This window comes from Squalius cephalus (assembly GCF_949319135.1).
Source record: "Squalius cephalus genome assembly, chromosome: 2".
Lineage (NCBI taxonomy): Eukaryota > Metazoa > Chordata > Actinopteri > Cypriniformes > Leuciscidae > Squalius > Squalius cephalus.
In genome coordinates, this window is record NC_137123.1 from 4,668,200 (window position 1) to 4,690,158 (window position 21,959).

At 35.5% G+C, this 21,959-nt stretch overlaps 1 protein-coding gene across 1 annotated transcript in view; it reads right to left on the reverse strand.

Annotated features, from left to right (window-relative positions):
- Nucleotides 1-577: 577 nt before the first annotated feature.
- LOC307154574 (glutathione hydrolase 1 proenzyme-like) overlaps nt 578-21,959 on the reverse strand; it is a 28,844-nt gene continuing 7,462 nt past the window's right edge. The window contains exons 8-14 of the mRNA XM_079864577.1: nt 20,970-21,119; nt 16,321-16,451; nt 14,065-14,252; nt 7,443-7,558; nt 7,194-7,321; nt 2,706-2,813; nt 578-2,462 (exon numbers count right to left, since the gene is read on the reverse strand). Coding sequence (XP_079720703.1) covers nt 2,319-2,462; nt 2,706-2,813; nt 7,194-7,321; nt 7,443-7,558; nt 14,065-14,252; nt 16,321-16,451; nt 20,970-21,119 — 965 coding nt within the window. The 3' untranslated portion in view covers nt 578-2,318. The remainder of the gene's footprint in view (nt 2,463-2,705; nt 2,814-7,193; nt 7,322-7,442; nt 7,559-14,064; nt 14,253-16,320; nt 16,452-20,969; nt 21,120-21,959) is intronic.

Sequence of the window (21,959 nt, forward strand, 5' to 3'; positions counted from 1 at the left end):
TTACTGTGGTAAAATCATGGCTAATTCATTTTTTTAAATGATAAATGCAAACAAATAGTTAATTTAAAGCTCATTAAAACACTGCAGACCGAAAATTAACAATCACACAAACAGTTAAAAACAACACACCTCAGTCTGAGCCATAGACAGTAAAAGAAATGGACACAGCGACCCCATAGACTTCAGTGGAGAAAAGTGAAGTCAATTAGAAGCTCTCACTTCCTGATGGCTGAGCGTACTGCGCAGACTCAAACTGAGCTTGATGACGTAGATGTGACGTGAGCAACCCGTCTGACAGTTCCCAGTAAACAAAATTGTCCAAAAGACGTCTTTTCAAAGTCTTTGTCACAAAAGCGTATAGGCCTACGTTAAAAAATCCATTGATGAGCCATAATGAAAGTTTTTATGACGTCTTTTTTTATGTGTTCTGCACGTCTGATATAGACGTTCATCGAACCTCCATATATAGGGTTAAAAACTGGTTCAGATGTGGCCATTGTGGATATATTTTGATCATTTATGGTCTCATTTAGATATATTTTATACTGTTTCTGGACCAAATAAATACTCTCAGGATGCATTAAATTAAAACTCACGTTTATTTCAATCAATGTTATTTCCTTTTAAAATTGCAAATCAACACACAGACAGTTTGTGTTTGCCCAAAAATCATGAACATAAAAGACACATCTGTAAATCACACATCAGACACTTGTGCTGAACTTATTCACAGACATAAAATACAGATACTTTGATTATTTCTGTCAGACATCTCCAGAAGATCTTAGTGAGAATTAACAGAGGTTTAGATGTTGATATTTGTTTCATTTGAAGTCACCATTGTGGTGATCAATGTTTGCTTTAGTTGGGCTCTTGGTTTGTGTTAGCTTTTCTGAGGCTGCTTTAACTGTGTTTGTAAAACACATTTGTTGTGGCAGAAAAAGACAATATAAAGCTAGATCAGCTGTTATCAGCAAAATCTTTTCAGATGTTTTGGCATTTATTGCTGCCTATTTTGTGGAACTGCAATATTGGTACCAATAGAACATAAATGATCACTTTTTTTTTAGAAGTGGATGTAAAGCATGTCCATACCATGTTTTTAACAAGTGTATCATATAGTCACACAGACATCAAGATTTTGCACATGATTCACAACAATGGTGACAATAAAAAAAAAAAAGCACCATGCTGCAATGCATGATGGGTAGCTTTCAAAGTACAAAACTCATTCTTGATTCCAAATCTTTTTTGTTTTGATTGTCACTGTTGTTGTGATTCATATACAAAATCTTGATGTCTGTGTGACTACGAGAAATATTTGCTCCAAACATTAGCACATGCTTTTTATACACCTTCAAACAAGTGATCATTTTAATGCTCTGCAGTTATAAACGCAAAACATAATCACAAATCTTTAAACATAACATTATGTCATCGTCAACAAGGAGCTGATAACACCTGATCTGACTTTTTCTTTGCTTTTTCTGCCATAACAATTGTGCTATATAAACACAGTTAAAGCAGCCTCAGAAAAGCTAACACAAACCAAGAGCCCAACTAAAGCAAACACTGATCACCACAATGGTGACTTCAAATGAAACAAATATCAACATCTAAACCTCTGATAATTCTCACTCAGATCTTCTGGAGATGTCTGACAGAAATAGTCTTTTTCTTTTTCTTTCATTTTTTTTTTGACAGAAATAGTCAATTTCTGTCAGACAATTGTATACAGATACAAAAGTATCTGTATTTTATGTCTGTGATTAAGGGCTAATCTAAATGAGACCATAAATGATGTTGAAAATATGTCCACAATGGCCACATCTGAACTAGTTTTTAACCTTGTACGAAGGTTCGATGAACGTCTATATCGGACGTGCAGAACACGTCAAAAAAGACGTCATAAAAACTTTAATTCTGGCTCCTGAGTGGACGTCTTTTCAACGTCAGACTTTTGTGACAAAGACTTTGAAAAGACGTCTTTTAGACAATTTTGATTAGTGGGATATATTGAGTATATAGCAGATATAAAAATGCTAATGATAGCAATAGATAAACTAAAATAAATAAAAAAAAGGTACAAGCTGGAATACTAAGAATATTTGCAGTATTTTAATGAGCTGTGTGATATCATAATGCAGGATGGCTGAAACAATGTTATGAATAGCTTTTTGCACGTTCCCTGCTCAAGATTTATTGGCACCAATAAAACACCCCAACAAAGTCATCTGAATCTGTCACTAGACAACGCTTTTACTTTTGCTGGATCAAACACAGATTTGACAACATCAGCATGAGCACAGGAGCAGTTCTCAGTATCCAGCAGGACGACCGCCATTCCTCTCGTCAGATTCAGCACAGAGTTTGTCCCCCTCTCGCACAACCGCCTGGACCGCTGTTAATTCAGTATTTACACAGATTTCATGTTTCTTCTCCTTCAAGCCTTTAATTACATCCTGAATTCATAAACACAGAGAGAAAATTTAATATTTCTCACTTTGTGAATCTATTTTAGATGTATGCATTTACCCAATGCAACTTCCATTGCATTTCAAGGTACACCTTTACATTCTTATCAGTTCTTGCTTTCCCTGGGAATCGATCCCATGACCTTGGTGTTGCAAGCACCAACGCTCTAGTGTTTGAGCTACAGGAAAGCTGTATTTAGATGACAAACGTTTGTTGTGTAAGAATCCTACCATATCAAAATAATCATCTACATTTGTCTCCTTCATCTGGGTCTGAACTCTGGGGTCTTTAACAGCTTTCTTCAGGTCATAATCAAAGAATAGATAGTTTAGGATCACCTGAGATGAGAGAGACAGAACAGAGAGAAAAGTGTTTTTAGATAAAAGACAAATACATTTAAAAATCACACAAACTATTAGTGGCAGGGTGCAGCGGGAGAACGAGTGCGGAGACGAACGGGAACAAGGAAGTCAAGTGCATGACATGTGTCTCTAATGCCTGGCTCACACTACAGGGGTTTTAGGCAGATTTATCCCCGATTATCCCCTCCCGAGAATATGAGAAAAAATCTTGTTGATGACCTCGATCGGTTCCGATGTTCGGCGCAGATTATCTGGTAATGTGAGGCATTCACAGATTGAATCTTGCAGCTCCCGATCTGCTCTCACACAAATCAGGCTCGCCCCGATCATATCAAACATGTTTGATATTTAGGATTTTAAATTGAGCAAGACTGAGATTACGTCAGTACTGTCAAAATAGCCAAGAAACAAGAAGGGCTGTCGTGGTAAAGGAATTTCCCTTGAGGTAATTTTGAATGACTCAACAGCGCGATATGTGTTTTAATCTCCATTTATTCACAGCAAACTCCCCAGTGTTAAATTCAGAGGTGGAGAGTCCAGGGGTCAGAAAGTAAAAGTCCTGCCATATGTTTATTCCACACATGAACTCACACAGCAAAAACTCCAGTGTTAAATGAACTCTCCTGGGAGTTTATTTGGCTCCAGACTCAAGAGTGTTAAAGTTAATGAGATAATTAAGTGATTGATTGAGTGATGATTGAGCATTATTGAAGACACCTGATGTTAACAAGCAGAATCACTGAAGGAGAAAAATCACAATTTTAGTCACCATTATGGAGATCAGTGTTTGATTTAGTTGGGCAGTTGACCTTCAAATGATTATCTTTAGATTTTGTTTGGCTGTTGCTCTGAGTTATTACAGCCAGATGAACAAAAAGAAAAGTTGATCATGGGGTGTTGGTTATATTTTAACGTAATCATAATTTGATCTGAATCACTGAACTCATTTAGAGCCTAATCTCTGACTTAAATGTATATTGGTCATTACAACATCACAGTGATTCTACAGAATAAGATTATCTTGATCTAAGATTTATCTTGTCTTCAATAATGTTCAATCATCACTCAAACAATCACTTAATTATCTCATTAACTTTAACACTCTTGAGTCTGGAGCCAAATAAACTCCCAGGAGAGTTCATTATAACACTGGAGTTTTTGCTGTGTGAGTTCATGGGTGGAATAAATATATGGCAGGACTTTTACTTTCTGACCCCTGGACTCTCCACCTCTGGTTAAATTAACACTCCTCAGTGTACATATAGATCCAACTACAGCCTTTATTCTCAATTCCAGTCCTCGTGACCCACTGCTCTGCACATTTTGTATGTCTATCTTATCTGACACACTCAGTTCAGTTCATGGAGTCTCTCCTAACGAGCTGATGATCTGGTTCAGGTGTGTTAAATAAGGGAGACATACAAAATGTGCAGAGCAGTGGGTCACGAGGACTGGAATTGAGAACCACTGAACTACAGAGTGTTAAAATGAACACTGAAGTAGTGTTGAAGTTAATGAGATAATTAAGTAATTAATTAAGTGATGATTGGCCATTAGTGGTGACACCTGATGATAACAAGCAGAATCACTGAAGGAAAGAGAAACAATAAGAACAGAAAAAAGAGAAACACAAGAATTACTGACTTCGAGACATTACACATTATTGCTCTTAATATTACCAGATGGCCTTTATTTCTGTCATACATCTACACACGCTCTTATTTAGATTTAGAGACGCTTAGATGGTAATGTTTAATGGAATGTTTAGTTTCATGTCACCATTATGGTGATCAGTGTTAGCTTTAGTTGGGCTCTTGACCCTTTCCTTTTTGACATTAGTTTTTCTCTGTTTGCTTCTCTGTGGTGGTTGCTGTCTATCTGGGACCCTAATCAAACTAGTGATGGGAAGTCCGGCTCTTTTCCGCGAACCGGTTCTTTCGGACAGTTCGTTTCAATGAACCGGTTCAAAAAAACGGTTCACCAGTTCTTTTACGTCATCACGTAATGACGTCAATTCTATCATCCCGGCGGATAAATATACATTCAAATAAAGGCATTTGTAATCATAACTTCAGTTAAATAATAGTACTCATCGTCATAATCATCTTGGATAGGTTTCTTACATTTACGTTTTGAAAATGAACCCTGTAGTAGGCATAAGGCCATGCGCAAACGTGGATGTTTTACATGTCTTAAAGTGAATAAACTGGTCTTCATCATTTTTATTTTATTTGTAATTAAATAAACTTACATTTCGCCGTATTCGGCCCCTCATTCAAGTCCTTGGTTCACCTGTGCTCATGTATCAGCACGGCACATAGACAGTGTAAACACAGCATCAGTTAGCCAAAAGAAAGTTCGGTTCAGAGACGGTGCTATCACGCATGCGCAGTCTCTCCAGCTCATCGGTTCTCCGTATCGAACGTGTCCGAAAGAAACAGTTCTCGGTTCTGTACTGGTGATCCGAGAACTGCTGCAACAACCAGTTCTTGACGAGAACCGTAGCATATGCCTGTGTGTGAGCTGAAAACTGCTGAAACTTTACTATAGCATACAGTCGACAAAACTAAAGAGTCGATGCATGTCTCCAGTATTTTTAATACGTTATGTTTTGATTAACACATTATAAACATTTACTTTGCACCCTTTAAAACCTTGGCAAGAGTTTACGTCAAAAATGTATATCAACTTACTTAGAAATTAAACAATCTGTTCCAGAAAATAATGTTTTAGTATAATAATAAATGTTTAGTTTTACAATCCATTCATTGTGTTTCCAATCTTTAAAATAATACAGTGAAAAGGCAGTAGCCTATGTGATAAACATGTTTCTAACATGTTTTATTTTGTTACACTTATTAATGTTCAATAAAATACTCAAGAAACATGCATTTCGTCCCTCTGAAAGAATTGCACGCATGCTCAGCTCATCAGCTCATCGGTTCTCCGTATCGAACGTGTCCGAAAGAAACAGTTCTCGGTTCTGTACTGGTGGTCCGAGAACCGCCGTACCTGTACGTTCGGTAGTGCGCGCATGCTCAGTATCAACTGCTCGTGCTCATCACTTCTCTCAGCACAACATGTCTCAGTTCAGTGAACTGTTGGATTTACTGGAGTAACGTATGTATGCCTACTCCAGCATATTGGTTTATTTTGAGTCGAAGAGACTGTCAGGACTTAGGCATGTCCGAAAGTGAGTAACTTTAGTAACTTGTGGATCAGTGCTGACGAAAGACGCGAACTGTTTCGAACGATTCAGTCCGATTTAGTGTACTGGTTCGACCAGTTCACTAAAAAGAACCGGTTCAAAAGAATGATTCGTTCACGAACCGGACATCACTAAATCAAACACACCTGAACCAGCTAATCAATGTCTTCAGGATTACTAGAAAGCTACAGACAGGAGAGTTTATCAGGGTTGGAGCTAAACTCTGCAGGACAGTGGCCCTCCAGGACAGCATTTGCCCATCCCTGTCCTAGAGTTTCTTCTAATGAGCTGATGAGTTGAATCAGGTGTGTTTGATTAGGGAGACAAAGAAAATGTGCGGTGTTGGGGGTCCTTCAGGAGCAGGGTTGGCAAACACTGCTGTAGTTGGACATATATGTACACAGAGGAGTGTTAATTTAACACAGGGGATTTTGCTGTGTTTCTTGCTAATAAGCATTACGCTGTGGTCAGCTGGCACAAAGACGAGTACATGTTCAGTAATGAAACCGAAACTAAAAAGTGTGTTAAAACGAAGTGGAGTAAAATGAAGATACAATGTCAAAATAAGGGTCGGGTCCACATAATATAATAAACACAACATAAACCTGACAATGAGCTTGTTAGGCCATTGTTATATCAGTTAGTTCCTCAAATCTCACTTTATGAGAGGCTTTCTGCTGATATTTCACCAGGCATTTAAAGTCTCTGCGCATTCTAGACAAGCTGTCACTCAGTCATTAAACTGTTCATTCAACGGAAATGTAAAAATGAGGATGCATTCAAAGATAGATGTAATGAAACAAGATGTTAATTATTTTAATATTTAATTTAAACTTTGAGCTCCACTTTACAAGGCTCAGCTGAGCAGCAACGCTAAAGCTGATGTGTCACTTCATGCTCAATGGCATTGATTCATTGTTTTGACCAGCGCTGACGCCATTCATTAGACATATCCTTAAAAGGATGATTTTTGAAAGATTTCACTTTCCTTGGTCACGGCTACCTTTTCACAAATATGACTTGATATGAAGGACAGATATTGTGTTTACATGCTTTTACGCTTCAGATCTGCTGCGTGAGATCACGTGAGACGTTGTTAAATTGAGCAAAGTTTTAATTGTTCATCGTTCATCAGTGTGTTTTGTTACCTGAGCAGTTGCAGTGGTGATATTTGTCCCACCTGAACCTCCAACCACCATTCTGACTTTTTCCTCATTTTGACTTCTGTTTTTGTCTAATATTATTGTGGGACACATTGATGAAGGTGGCCATTTACCTTGTCAAAACAAATAGTTATATATCTTACATGTGAACTTTTATATTTATATTGGTGGTTTTACTTGTTCTTAACATTGTAACTCATTTAAACTCAAGCCAAGGCATGCCATTTTCTTTACCTGGTTTAATTAGGTAGTTTTTGTTAACTCCATTTTTCCCCTTAGGATCGATGAAATCCCTCATTTGGTCATTAAATATAATGCCTGTTGAGGGTGATATCACTCCAGAGCCAAACCTGTGAGGACATAAAAAAGATCCAGATAACAAGATTGAGAACAACAGCAAAGCAACAGTGCTTCATAAACTACACTGTTAGACCTTACCAGCCTTATGTGTTGCCAGTAATTTACTGTTAACTGTACAGTTCTTTAATATAATCTAATCTACAGTATGTTACTGTAAAAATACCATGCACTAAATTAAAATTTGAGTTAACTAATTTCACTTGCAGAAACCGACTGCCTTAAATTGACCAACTGTCATTTAAATGGATTAATTAATATTTATAACGCACTGACAATGTGAGCTAAAAATACTTCTCATTCAGTTTAATCCAGCATCAAAAATGTTACTTCACCACCACTGTGAAACTACAGCAACTAATTACAATGATGAATTGTATGCACACTAGGGCTGTGAGATATATCGCACGATATTGTTATGCGCATCTCATCAGTAAAGCCGGTTCCTTGATTAGTAGTAAATCGCCATCACCTGCTTTCAGATGGAGCGGCATTTACTACACAGCAAAAACTCCAGTGTTAAATGAACACTCAAGAGTGTTAAAGTTAACGAGATAATTAAGTGATTAATTTAGTGATGCTTGAGCATTATTGAAGACACCTGATGTTAACAAGCAGAATCACTGAAGGAGAAAATCACAAATTGCTTTAGTTGGGCTCTTGACCTTTATACATTCACTTTAAATTTTGTTTGTCTGCTGTTATTGATTTATAACAGTTAAAATGAACAAAGAAAAGTGTGATCTGATAGTGTTGGTTGTGTTTTGACATAATCATGCTGTGATCTGAAAAATGAAACTTATTGAGATTGTTTGGTTTACCTTGTTAGCAGCAGCTTTGTGAGTCTACAGCATATGATTATTAGTATATTTCTTTTAACCCATAATATTTAATAAACATTGTTCTGATCAAAATACTTTCAAATTTTTTTTTAGAAACACAGACATCAATAATCAGTCTGTGAATCTCGACAATGGTGACAATAATAAAGCATGTTGCAGTGGCTGCCACCAATCACAACTCATTAATGGCTCCCATCATGCATTGCGGTATGAATAAATTATGATCTGAATTGCCTATGTAATTTACTTTTCCTAATTGAATATTCTGCTCCTCACTATTGTTGAGATGCATATACTGAATTTTGACATCTGTGTGTGCCTAAAAGAAAGATTTTTTATTTTTTTTAAACAACTTTTAAGAAATCCTTTATATTACATCTAAAATTCTGGATATTTATGCAGAAAAACAGTTATTCTGTGGTCAACAACATAAATTTAAGTCAGAAATAAGCAAATAAGGAGTTCATTGATCAAGCTCAAATGATGATTGTCATTATATAACCAACACCATCAGATCACTTTATTCTTTGTTCATCTGGCAGTTATAATTCAGATACAGCAGACAAACAAAATCTAAAGTAAACATATAATGGTCTAGAGCCCAACTAAAGCAACTACCCATCACAATAATGGTAACTTACAATTTGTGATTTTCTCCTTCAGTGATTCTGCTTGTTAACATCAGGTGTCTTCAATAATGCTCAATCATCACTAAATTAATCACTTAATTATCTCATTAACTTAAACACTCTTGAGTGTGGACTCATGCACTCCCAGGAGTGTTAATTTAACACTGGAGTTTTTGCTGTGTACAAAGAGCCGTAATTAACTGACAAGCTGAGCCATATCACATTAATTATCACTGGCGATACATCCGCAATATTAATGCTATATGGCTCAGCTTGTCAGTTAATTACGGCTCTTTGTAGTAAATGCCGCTCCATCTGAAAGCAGGTGATGGCGATTTACTACTAATCAAGGAACCGGCTTTACTGACCAGATGCGCATAACAATATCGTGCGATATATCTCCCAGCCCTAATGCACACACACAAAAATTGAGCTTCACTGCTTTATAGAAACACAGAGATATCAGCACATGAATCTCAACAATGGTGGCAAAAAAAAAAAAGTTCACAATGTTTTAATGCACTAGATGATAACTGATTACAGAAACATTTTTAGATCTCATGCTGTATTCTCAGATATAGGATTAATAAATATTAAATAACTCTAAATTCAAAGCTTAGACACAGAATGAGATCAGAATATCAGAATGTCCAGAATGATTATGGCATAATCACAACAGGCACAAACAACTGATTAATTAAAATGGCTTTTTCTTGCCATAACAAATGTGTTTTATAAACTCACAGTTACAGCAGCATAAACTGCATAAAATATAAGCAATAATGGTGACTACAAACTTTATTATTTTCAATAAAACATCAACAAATAAATATCTGTTAATTCTCAACAAGAACATTTGTTTAAATTAACACTCTCTGTGTTCATATGAGTCCAGACTCAGAGTGTAACCAGAGGTGGAAAGTCCAGGGGTCATAAAGTAAAAGTCCTGCCATATGTTTATTTCATCCATGAACTCACACAGCAAAAACTCCAGTGTTAAATGAACTCTCCTGGGAGTGTATTTGGCTCCAGACTCAAGAGTGTTAAAGTTAATGAGATAATTAAGAGATTGATTGAATGATGATTGAGCATTATTGAAGACACCTGATGTTAACAAGCAGAATCACCAAAGGAGAAATTTTTTTTTTTTTTAAGTTACCATTATGGTGATCAGTGCTGACTTTAGTTGGGCTCTTGACCCTTAAACTAATAACTTTAAATTTTGTTTGGCTGTTGTATCTGAGTTACAACTCTCAGATGAACACCAAGGAAAGCTGATCAGGTGGTATTGGTTATGTTTTGACATAATCATCATTTGACCTGAAACACAAAACTCATTTAGAGAGTTAGGTTTACCTTGTTGATTGCAGCAAGCCGTAATTCTGCAGTTTACTATTTTGAGCATTTTCAATATTACCCAAAAGATTGCTTAAAACTTGTTCTGATCAAAAAACTTTGCAAAAGTATTTAAATTGGACACACAGACATCAAGAATCAGCCTGTGATTCTCAACAATGGTGACAATAATAAAGCATGTTGCAGTGCATTCTGGGTGCCACCAATCAAAACTCATTCATGGCTCCCATCATGCATTGTGGTATGAATCAATTATGATCTGAATTGTCTTACTAATTTCCTTTCCCTAATTGAATATTCTTTTTGTCACCATTGCTGAGATTCATACACTGAATCTTGATGTCTGTGCGTGCCTTAAAGAAAGTTTTTATTATTAGTATAATATCAGAACAACTTTTAAGAAATCTTTTGGATTATATTGAAAAATCTGGATCTTATTCTGTAGAATCACTGTGATGCTGTAATGACCAATATACATTTAAGTCAGAGATTAGGCTCTAAATGAGTTCAGTGATTCAGGACAAATGATTATTGTTAAAATATAACCAACACCACCTGTTCACCTTTTCACTTTGTTCATCTGGCTGTTATAACTCAGCTACAGCATCCAAACAAAATCTAAAGTTAATAATATAAGGGTCAAGAGCCCAACTAAATCAAACACTTATCTCCATAATGGCGACTTAAAAATAGTGATTTTCTCCTTCAGTGATTCTGCTTGTTAACATCAGGTGTCTTCAGTAATGATCAATCATCACTCAATTCATCACTTAATTATCTCATTAACTTTTTATCACTGGAGTTTTTGCTGTGTATGTTTTAGGAGAACATTCTGGGAACCAAAATAAAACTACCCGCTGAAAACATTATTAGAACTTCATGGTAATGTTCTCAGAACGTTTTTAGAACAAAACATTTCTAGCTGGGACATCACTTATTAATAATTTATGAACGCATAGTGATGTTTCGTAAATAATTAGTTAATCATTTACTAATCACTTGTAAATGACTTGTAGTGGAATTTACAAAACATACATAAAATGTTAGCATATCACTTGCTAATCATTTATGAATGTTTTGTAAATGGTTAGTTCATCATTAACTAACCATTGACTTATAAATGACTTACAACTGAACGTTATTATAAAGTGTTACCAAGACATCTGATGTTAACAAGCAGAATCACTGAAGGAGAAAATCAAAACATTTTGGTGTCACAATTGACCATTATGGTGATCAGTGTTTACTTTAGTTGGGCTAATTACCATTAAATCATTACACTGTAAACCCTAACACTTAAAAAAATAACTTGGTTTGAGTAGGACAAACTTAAATTCAACTAATAAGTTCAGTCCAATTAACTTGTTTGAGTATTTAGCACTTTCTTTTTCTTTCAAGTTCACAGAACTGATATATTTTATGTAAACTGAACTGTTTCATTGTTTTGAGTTTTATGAAATTATTTATTTTAATTTAGACAAACTTAAGTTTAACTGAAATGACTGGGATGTCTATTTCCCAGCATGCTTTGCCGATGGCACTAGGAAGGGGGAGTAAATGCTAAAATTAAGTGTAATATAATGTTTTTTGTGTGTGTGTGTGTGTGTGTGTGTGTGTGTGTGTGTGTGTGTGAGAGAGAGAGATTAATGTTAAATGTGAGATTTAGTAGTGATTAATGTTTTGTTATGCTAATTTAGAAGAATTTCTGTTAATGTTGGCTTTACACTGTAAAAAATCAAATCTTAAAAAAACGGTCAATGACTGTCAGCTATGGCTGCCAAACAAAAACCGTAAAAATAAAGTAAAATATCCTTATTTAAATGAAGTGCAAAAAACTTTTACAGAAATTTTCCTTCAATGTTTTACAGAAAAACACTTATTTAACAGCTATTTGCTGAATTATTACGATCAAACACCTTCACTGTAAAAAAAATCCCATAAAAAAACAGTCAAATGACTGTCAGCTACGGCTGCCATACAAAAACCGTAAAATTAATGTAAAATATCTTAATTTAAATAAGTGCAAAATATTTTTACAGAAAGTAAGTTTTCTATATATTATGTAATCTAACCCAATATAATCATGCTTGACTAACAGATCAGCAAACCAGATTGTCATATGATGATTACAACTTCACCATCAACTGACCAAGATCATCTGATATGTTCTCACACATTTATTGCTATAACAAATGTGTATCACACACACAGTTAAAGCAGCCAGAGAATACTACAGTTAATAACTCAACGGTCATGAGCCCAACTAAAGCAGACACTGATCTCAATCATGGTGACATCAAATTTATTTTAAAGTTTTTTACACTTTATTTAAATTTGCATATTTTACTTTAATTTTATGGTTTTTATTTGGCAGCCGCAGCTGCCAGTCATTTGACCCTTTTTTAACAATTTTTTTACAATGAAGGTATATGATCATAATAATGCAGGAAATACCTGTGAAATAACAGTGTTTTTCAGTTTATTTAAATTAGCATATTTTCATGGTGACAAAGTGGTGCATGCTGCTTGATTTAAGAGCAAATAATTCCTTTACATTGTTGCGCTCATACAGCAAGTGATTCTGTATAACATACTATTGTTAATATGTTAGCAAATTAATATGTTAGCAGATTAGCTTTTAAAAGCTAAATTTATACTAATAAAAGTGTTCACATTGAGATTAAATGAAAGTTATAAATTTAATGTATGAATTAATGTACTGTGAGTTTCAGAACTTAAACAAATTTGAGGCAATTGTCAACTTATTCGGGTTTACAGTGTACTTCATAGATTTGAGTTATGTTAATTGAATGGACTAAGTACTAATAACTTTATTTATCCAAGTTATCTTAACAACAAGTTATTGAGTTACTTGGACACAAATCAAATATTTTTTTTTATGCTTAAATTGTTTGAGTTAATAAACTTAAATGATTTAAGGCAATCGGTTTCCTCAAACGGTTTGAGTTGAACTAACTCATCAGGTTTTACAGTGTAGCAGTAGATGTTGTTTGGCTGCTGTAACTTAGATGTAACTGCCAGATGAACAAGGCAAAAAGGTGATCTAATGGTGTTGTTTGTGTTTTTATATAATTATCATTTGACCTGAATCATCGAGCACACATAGAGCCTAATTTCAGCGTGAGAGTTATATTGTTGATTACAGCGTTGATTGCTGTGATTCTACAGCATAAGATCCAGCTTTTGCAAAAGAATACAAAGGATTTCTTAAGTTGATGATACACAGGGCAACTTTTTGAACAATGTTGCTGGGCAATGTTGCCGTCAACGGGCAACCAGATGAGACACAGGGCCCACGACTGATCTAAATGATCTAGATAGAAATGTATTGCCCAATTTTAATGGGAATGTGCTCAAGCAACAATCGCTCAGCAAGATTGCCCAGCAACATTGCTCAAAAAGTTGCCCTGTGTATCATCACCTTTAAACATAAGAATTAGACTCTAAATGAGTTCAGTGACCAACAAAAACACAACCAACATCAGATCACCTTTTCTCTCTAAAATCCAAGGAGAGTTAATTTAACACTGGAGTTTTTGCTGTGGGTCTGTGTGTGTGTGTGTGTGTGTGTGTGTGTGTGTGTGTGTGTGTATTAGATCAAGACCAAGATTAAGAAACCTTGATCTCTTAGTCTCTTTATATTTCCCTTACTCGTTATTGATACTGCTGGTGACTGCCACTGCACTCCCATCTTCTGCGATAATAGACAGGTGAGATGTGCCATGGTCATCAGGCACTGTATCAATGTCCTCATCACCATAGCTGGTTTGTTTGATGTCATCTTTAATCTTACTCCTGATGTGGTCCGCAAAGCTTTCTGAGGTCATATTTTTGACCAACTGTGAAAAAAAATTGACTAAACACATAAATATAGAAACAGGGAAAAACTTTAATAAAATGACGTCTTCTATAATCACAACATGATCGATCACGATGATTCAGTCGCATCAGTTTGATGTCACTAACTGCAGGTGTTTTCAGATCTTGTGTGTGTCATCCCAGCGGGCATCTTGATGTCAAAATTACGTCAAGAAATAGGTCAAAAATGAAAGTCAAATTGACGTCAAAGTGTTGATGTCAATTTGATGTCAAGATTTGACCTCTGCTGATGTCATTTTGCAAAACAAAAAGGTGAAATGCATGACCGTACACTTATTACCAGCTTCACTTAAACTAACCAGATTTACTTTATTTAATTTCCGGTTTAAATAAATATAATATTTAAATAGTTTAAAATATATTAAACATATTTTGATGACACCATGATGGTGGTTAGCGTTAGCTTTAGTTGTGCTCTTGACCCTTGACGCTTTAATATAAAATTTCTCTGGCTGCTGTAATTGTGTTTATAAAGCACATGTGTTGTAGCTAAAAAAGCCATGAAAAAATTAGATCAGGAGATGTTGGCTGTTTATTGAAAATGATGATATTATCAGTGTCTGATGTTTGATTATATAGGACTTGTGATTTTAATGTTGTATTATAATAGAAGCCATTTCATTTTACAGCATGAGAATAATTTTTTTAATTAATAAAGGATTTTAAAAACATTTAATGCATTTAACTCAACATTATTACTTAGCTATCAAGAATCAGTGTATGACTCTCAACAATGGTGACAATCAATGAAATGCTTCATGCTGCAGTGCATGCTGGGAACCACCAATCAAAACTCACCCATATCTCCCAGCATGCATTGCGGCTTTAATAAATTATGCAGCTGGAGTTGATCTGATTATCTGGATATTTTGTTTGATTGTCACCATTGTTGAGATTCATATGCTGTTTCTTGATGTCTGTGTGCAAATAGATGTAATGCCATAGATGAAACGTTTTTGTGCACTAAATAGTTATTAAAAACCAAGTATATTATTTGATAACATTGATAGACATGCTGTAGAATCAAATTACTTTTATCATGAATAAAATCGCTTTTATACCACAAGTCCTACATAATCAAAGCATTAGACACTAAATAAGCTCAGAGATTCAGGCAGTTACATGATGATATCATCAATAAACAGCCAACATCACCTGATCTCAGTTTCTGATGGCTTTTTTAGCCTCAACACATGTGCTTTATAAACACACAATTGACAAGGGTCAAGAGCCCAACTAAAGCAAATGCTAACCACCATCATGGTGACTTTAAAATACAAAATATGATTTCATTAAACTGGAAATTAAAGAAAGTAAATCTGGTTAGTTTAAGTGAAGCTGGTAATAAGTGTATGGTCATGCATTTCACCTTTTTGTTTGGCAAAATGACATCAGCAGAGGTCAAAATCTTGACATCAAATTGACATCAACACTTTGACGTCAATTTGACTTTCATTTTTGACCTATTTCTTGACGTAATTTTTACATCAATTTGATGTCATATTGATGTTAAATTGACATCAAATGCCCACTGGGATGTCACTGCTTACATCACATTTGGTTCATATGAACATTATCAGTGAATTAACACGTGATTTTCAATCTGCTTCTCACACACATCTATTGTATGGATTCGACATTTGAAAAAAAAAGTGGACAAGTCATATGGAGCATTTAAATGGTACATTTTTCAAGTACATTTTTGGTCTTTTATTCCTTTATTAAACAGGACAGTGGAGATGAGACAGGAAACAATTGGGCAGAATGAGTGGAACAGGATCGGCAAGGACCTTGAGTCTGGATTTGAGCAGCGGTCGTGCTATACATCAGAATGCTATTACGTCACAAGGCTTTTGATCCAACATCTGTGGTACATATTTGATGTGTTTGGAGCTTGAAAGGGTCACACTGAACTGCTATAGTATGTAGGGAAAAGTTTCCCCATCTTGTCTCATTGGGGTCCCAGAACTGTTCTTTTTTGTTGAATGATCTCTTTAAAACCATAAGAATCCATAAAGTTGAACTCACCTCAGTGATGTTTTCATAATGTCCCAGTTTTCTCTTTTGGACATCAGCGAAGCGGAAGGCCTCTATCATACGATGATACATCAAAGTCTTGTTTTCTCTTGTGGACACACTGCTGCTTGAGATGTTGTAACCTGCAATTACAGGGTTTTTTTCAACTGCTTACAATCAAAATCCTTATTTGTCACACAATTTCTGAAACCTCAAACACCAGAACCACACATCAAATCTGCAAAACCATACACTAATTCTCGGCCTTCGACTCACTTTTCAATTTCATAAAACACTTTTTGCAAACCACAACACACAATTCTTTATATGTAACACAAAAATCTAACAAGAAGTCTCTTGTTTTGCTTTTTAAACACAACCTATCAAAATGCCACAGTAATTCATCAAAGCCTCACACACACTCCTCACACACACACTCACACATGTGCAATCACTCATCGCTTTACTGAACACCAACCAATCATGGCTTTAGAATAGGCCTATAAAAGGTCAAAGGTTGAGTTATAGGTCTTTCGGACTGTGTAATACTGTATTCACAACCACAAATGCTTACAGTAAAAAAGAAAATAGTTTGGTTTCAATCTTGCTTTTGTGTTAACCGCAAATTTTTCAACATCTCTGCTGATTACTTTCAATCTTGTACAGAAATGTACATATGAGCTCACGAAAGAAGAACTTTAGGTTTTGAATAACCGAGTGCATATGATATATCCAAATATGTAATATTATGGCAAAGGTGTTTGCAAAACAAATGTTTGCTTTTGAGATGTTTGTGATATTCTGAATGCAGTGCATCATTTAGCAAGAGATGTGATGCATTTTCCATTTTGTGTGCAATTCTTGGATTTGTGTGTAAAGTTTTGAAAAAAAAAAGAGGCAAGGTTTTGAAAATGTGTGAAAGCAGTTGAAAAAAACTCACAGTCAACACATTGATCTCACAGTGATCTCTCCATATGACCACAATGTGAGTTCACAGTGAGTTAAAAGTGTAACCGCACAGTGCTCTCACTGTGTGCTCATATTATGGACACAACCCAGTCAACACGTTGATCTCACAGTGATCTCTCCATATGACCACAATGTGAGTTCACAGTGAGCTAAAAGTGTAACCGCACTGTGCACTCACTGTGTGCTCATATTATGGACACAATGTGAGTCACCCCAGCTAGAAATGTAATTGGACATGGATGGACACAAATTGTAAGTTACCATTAAGGTGATGGGTGTTTGCTTTAGTTGGGCTCTAGACCATTATATGTTTACTTTAATATTTACTGTTGTTTGTCTGCTGTTATTGATTTATAACAGTTAAATGAACAAAGTATAATGTTATCTTATACTGTTGGTTATGTTTTGACATAATCATGCTGTGATCTGAAAAATCGAAACTTATTGAGATAGTTTGGTTTAACTTGTTAGCTGCAGTTTAGTGATTCTTCAGCCTATGATTATCAGTACTTTACTTATAATTCAAAATATTTTATAAACATTGTTCTGATCAAAAGACATTCAGATAAATTAATTTCAAACACAGACATCAATAATCAGCCTGTGAATCTCAACAATGGTGACAATAATAAAGCATGTTGCAGTGGCTGCCACCAATCACAACTCATTAATGGCTCCCATCATGCATTGCGGTATGAATAAATTATGATCTGAATTGTCTATGTAATTTACTTTTCCTAATTGAATATTCTGCTCCTCACCATTGTTGAGATGCATAGACTGAATCTTGACATCTGTGTGTGCCTAAAAGAATGATTTTTTTTTTTTTTTTACAATTTTTAAGAAATCCTTTATATTATATAAAAATTCTGGGCATTTATGCAGATTCACTAACCAACAACATAAATTGAAGTCAGAAAGAAGGATTTTAATGAGTTCAGTGATCAAGTTCAAATGATGATTGTCATAACATAACCAACACCATCAGATCACTTTTTTTCTTTGTTCAACTGGTGATTATAATTCAGAAACAACAGACAAACAAAATCTAAAGTTAATAATATATGGGTCAAGAGTCCAACTAAAGCAACCATTGATCGTCATAACGGTAACTTACAATTTGTGATTTTCTCCTTCAGTGATTCTGCTTGTTAACATCAGGTGTCTTCAATAATGTTCAATCATCACTAAATTAATCATAATTTCTAAACATCGAAACTTCCCGCTATAACTGTCTAAGAATGTTAGGGGGGATAATGTTCTATCAATGTCATCACTAAACATGTTTGAAATGTTTATAGAGAGTGTTATCCTACCTTTTAGGAGAACATTCTGGTTACAAAAATAAAATTAGCTACAGAAAATATTACAAGAACATAACATAACCCAGTGGGCATTTGATGTCAATTTAACATCAATATGACATCAAATTGATGTCAAAATTACGTCAAGAAATTGGTCAAAAATGAAAGTCAAATTGACGTCAAAGTGTCGATGTCAATTTGATGTCAAGATTTTGACCTCTGCTGATGTCATTTTGCCAAACAAAAAGGTGAAATGCATGGCCGTACACTTATTACCAGCTTCACTTACACTAACCAGATTTACTTTATTTAATTTCCATTTTAATGAAATCATATTTTGTATTTTAAAGTCACCATGATGGTGGTTAGCGTTTGCTTTAGTTGTGCTCTTGACCCTTGACTCTTTAATATAAAAATTTCTCTGGCTGCTTTAATTGTGTGTTTATAAAGCACAATTGATGTAGTTAAAAAAGCCATCAGAAACTGAGATCAGGAGATGTTGGCTGTTTATTGATGAAATCATCATGTAACTGCCTGAATCCCTGATTATGTTCAGTGTCTAATGCTTTGATTATATGGGACTTGTGGTTTAAAAGCGGTTTTATTCATGATAGAAGTAATTTGATTCTACAGCATATCTAGCAGTGTTGTTTATCAAATAATGTACTTGGTTTTTAATAACTATTTAGTGCACAAAAACCTTTCATCTATGGCAGTACTTAGACGCACACAGACATCAAGAAACAGCATATGAATCTCAACAATGGTGACAATCAAACAAAATATCCAGATAATCAGATCAACTCCAGCTGCATAATGTATTAATGCCGCAATGCATGCTGGGAGATATGGGTGAGTTTTGATTGGTGGTTCCCAGCATGCACTGCAGCATGAAGCATTTCATTGATTGTCACCATTGTTGAGAGTCATACACTGATTCTTGATAGCTAAGTAATAATGTTGAGTTTAATGCATTAAATGTTTTTAAAATCCTTTATTAATTTAAAAAAACGTTATTCTCATGCTGTTAAATTAAATGGCTTCTATTATAATACAACATTAAAATCACAAGTCCTATATAACAAAACATTAGACACTGAATAAGATCAGCAATTCAGGCAATTACATGATGATATTGTCATCATCTTCAATAAACCGCCAACATCTCCTGATCTCATGGCTTTTTTAGCTACAACAGCTGTGCTTTATAAACACACAATTACAGCAGCCAGAGAAAATTTTATTTTAAAGAGTCAAGGGTCAAGAGCACAACTAAAGCAAACGCTAACCACCATCATGGTGTCATCAAAATATGTTTAATATATTTTAAACTATTTAAATATTATATATTTATTTAAACCGGAAATTAAATAAAGTAAATCTGGTTAGTTTTAAGTGAAGCTGGTAATAAGTGTACGGCCATGCATTTCACCTTTTTGTTTGGCAAAATGACATCAGCAGAGGTCAAATCTTGACATCAAATTGACATCAACACTTTGACGTCAATTTGACTTTCATTTTTGACCTATTTCTTGACGTAATTTTGACATCAAGATGCCCGCTGGGAATGCTCTCAAAACATTCATAGAACAATAACATTTCTAGCTGGGATGAGCTCATATTGTGGTCATAGTTTGAGCACACAGTGAGAGCGCTGTGAGGTTACACTTTTAGATCACTGTGAACTCAGATTGCTGACGGTGTGACCACATGGTGACATCACTGTGAGATCATAGTGTTGACTGGGAATGTGAGTCACCCCAGCTAGAAATGTTATTGGACATGGACTCCAACATCGTTTAGACGTCACATTTTGGTTTCCACACATATGACAGAAATAAAGTCTGGTTAGTAATAGCCTAAGTAAAGCTGGTAATGCTGTTTGTGGAGTTGTTTAATGATGTTGGAGTCTGACATCATGTTTAGACGTCAACCCAGTTTTCATTTTCAACCAGAGTTTGACGTCTGAGTGATGTTGGAGTCCATGTCCAATTACATTTCTATAATATATATGAGCATACAGTGAGTGCGCTGTGCGGTTACACTTTTAGATAACTGTGAACTCACATTGTGATCATATGGAGAGATCACTGTGAGATCAAGTTGTTGACTGGGTGAACAAAGTAATAACAAGGATGGTGACCATAAAACTGAAAAGTCGTATCACGTTTGACACAAAAACAATCCAATCGCGCTGCGAGTTCATCTGTTCATTAACCGGCAGCAACTTTTATATCTGCGTGGAGAATGGAGCATTTGAGTCATGCACAGAACACAAAACACAAAACTGAATTATGTGTGACTAACCTTATTAAGGACTGAAATATAGGACTGACAACCTTATTCTGGTTCTGTGTGAACTTTGTCATAAGACACACACACACTGACCTTTGAGTATGTTGAGTATCAGAGCGAGTACAGGTCCACCGAATGGAGCATCAGGAGCAAGAAATGTGTATTTCCCCACAGTAAAGTTTAATGCATACTCAGTCACCACTGGCTTATAATCCAGTAGGTCCTCACGTGTTATAATGCCTCCTGTGTAATGAAAGATCACAGTTGTTTTCACACTGCAGGATTATCTGGGGAACATTCAGTCACTGCTGTGTTCACACTGCACGATGGATCGGCAACAGGAGGTTTCACACTGCATGACTTTACATAAGAAAGAATCGCAGACAACTTCTGCTTCTGGTCTGCAAACTACGTTTCACAACCAAACACACGTGAGAAGTGATCAGGAAATAACGCAAGATCACGTGTGCGGGAGACAGGAGTTCTCGCGCAACACTGAAATTGTTATTAAAAATGATAGCCTGCAAGAAGTTTGTGATCCAAATTGTCTGTGTGCTGATTTGCAGCGAAAAGGAGGAAGTAAAAAAAAAAACAGATTATGGAGGAGGGAATGGTTGGGGAGACGAGGGGAGCAAGGATTGTGTTTCAGCAAAGAGAGTCGGGGTAAATAAATAATTTTGCAATGTGCTGATGTTCAAGCAAATGGTTCTGCTTTGTTTCTGATTTATATATTTGTAAATATATCTATTAAAATACTGATATTCTGGTCTATAACTCCGAACTCCCCGCTGCTCTGTATCTTGCTCTGATTGGCCATCATCGCCGATGTAGTTTTCAGTCAGAACAAATTCACACAGAAGGATTTTGAATCGCCGACAGGTCCAGATATTTAGCATGTCAAATATCTTGCGTCTTTGATAACTCACACTGCGTGAAATTTTTTAGTGATTGTCACTCCGTGAACGAGCACTGATTTGCCTATGATTTCGGGCATTTGTCGGGGATCTCGCAAAACCGGTTGGCGAGTGAAAATCGGGCCTAAAATCGTGTAGTGTGAACTCGACATTAGATGAATAAAGTCAA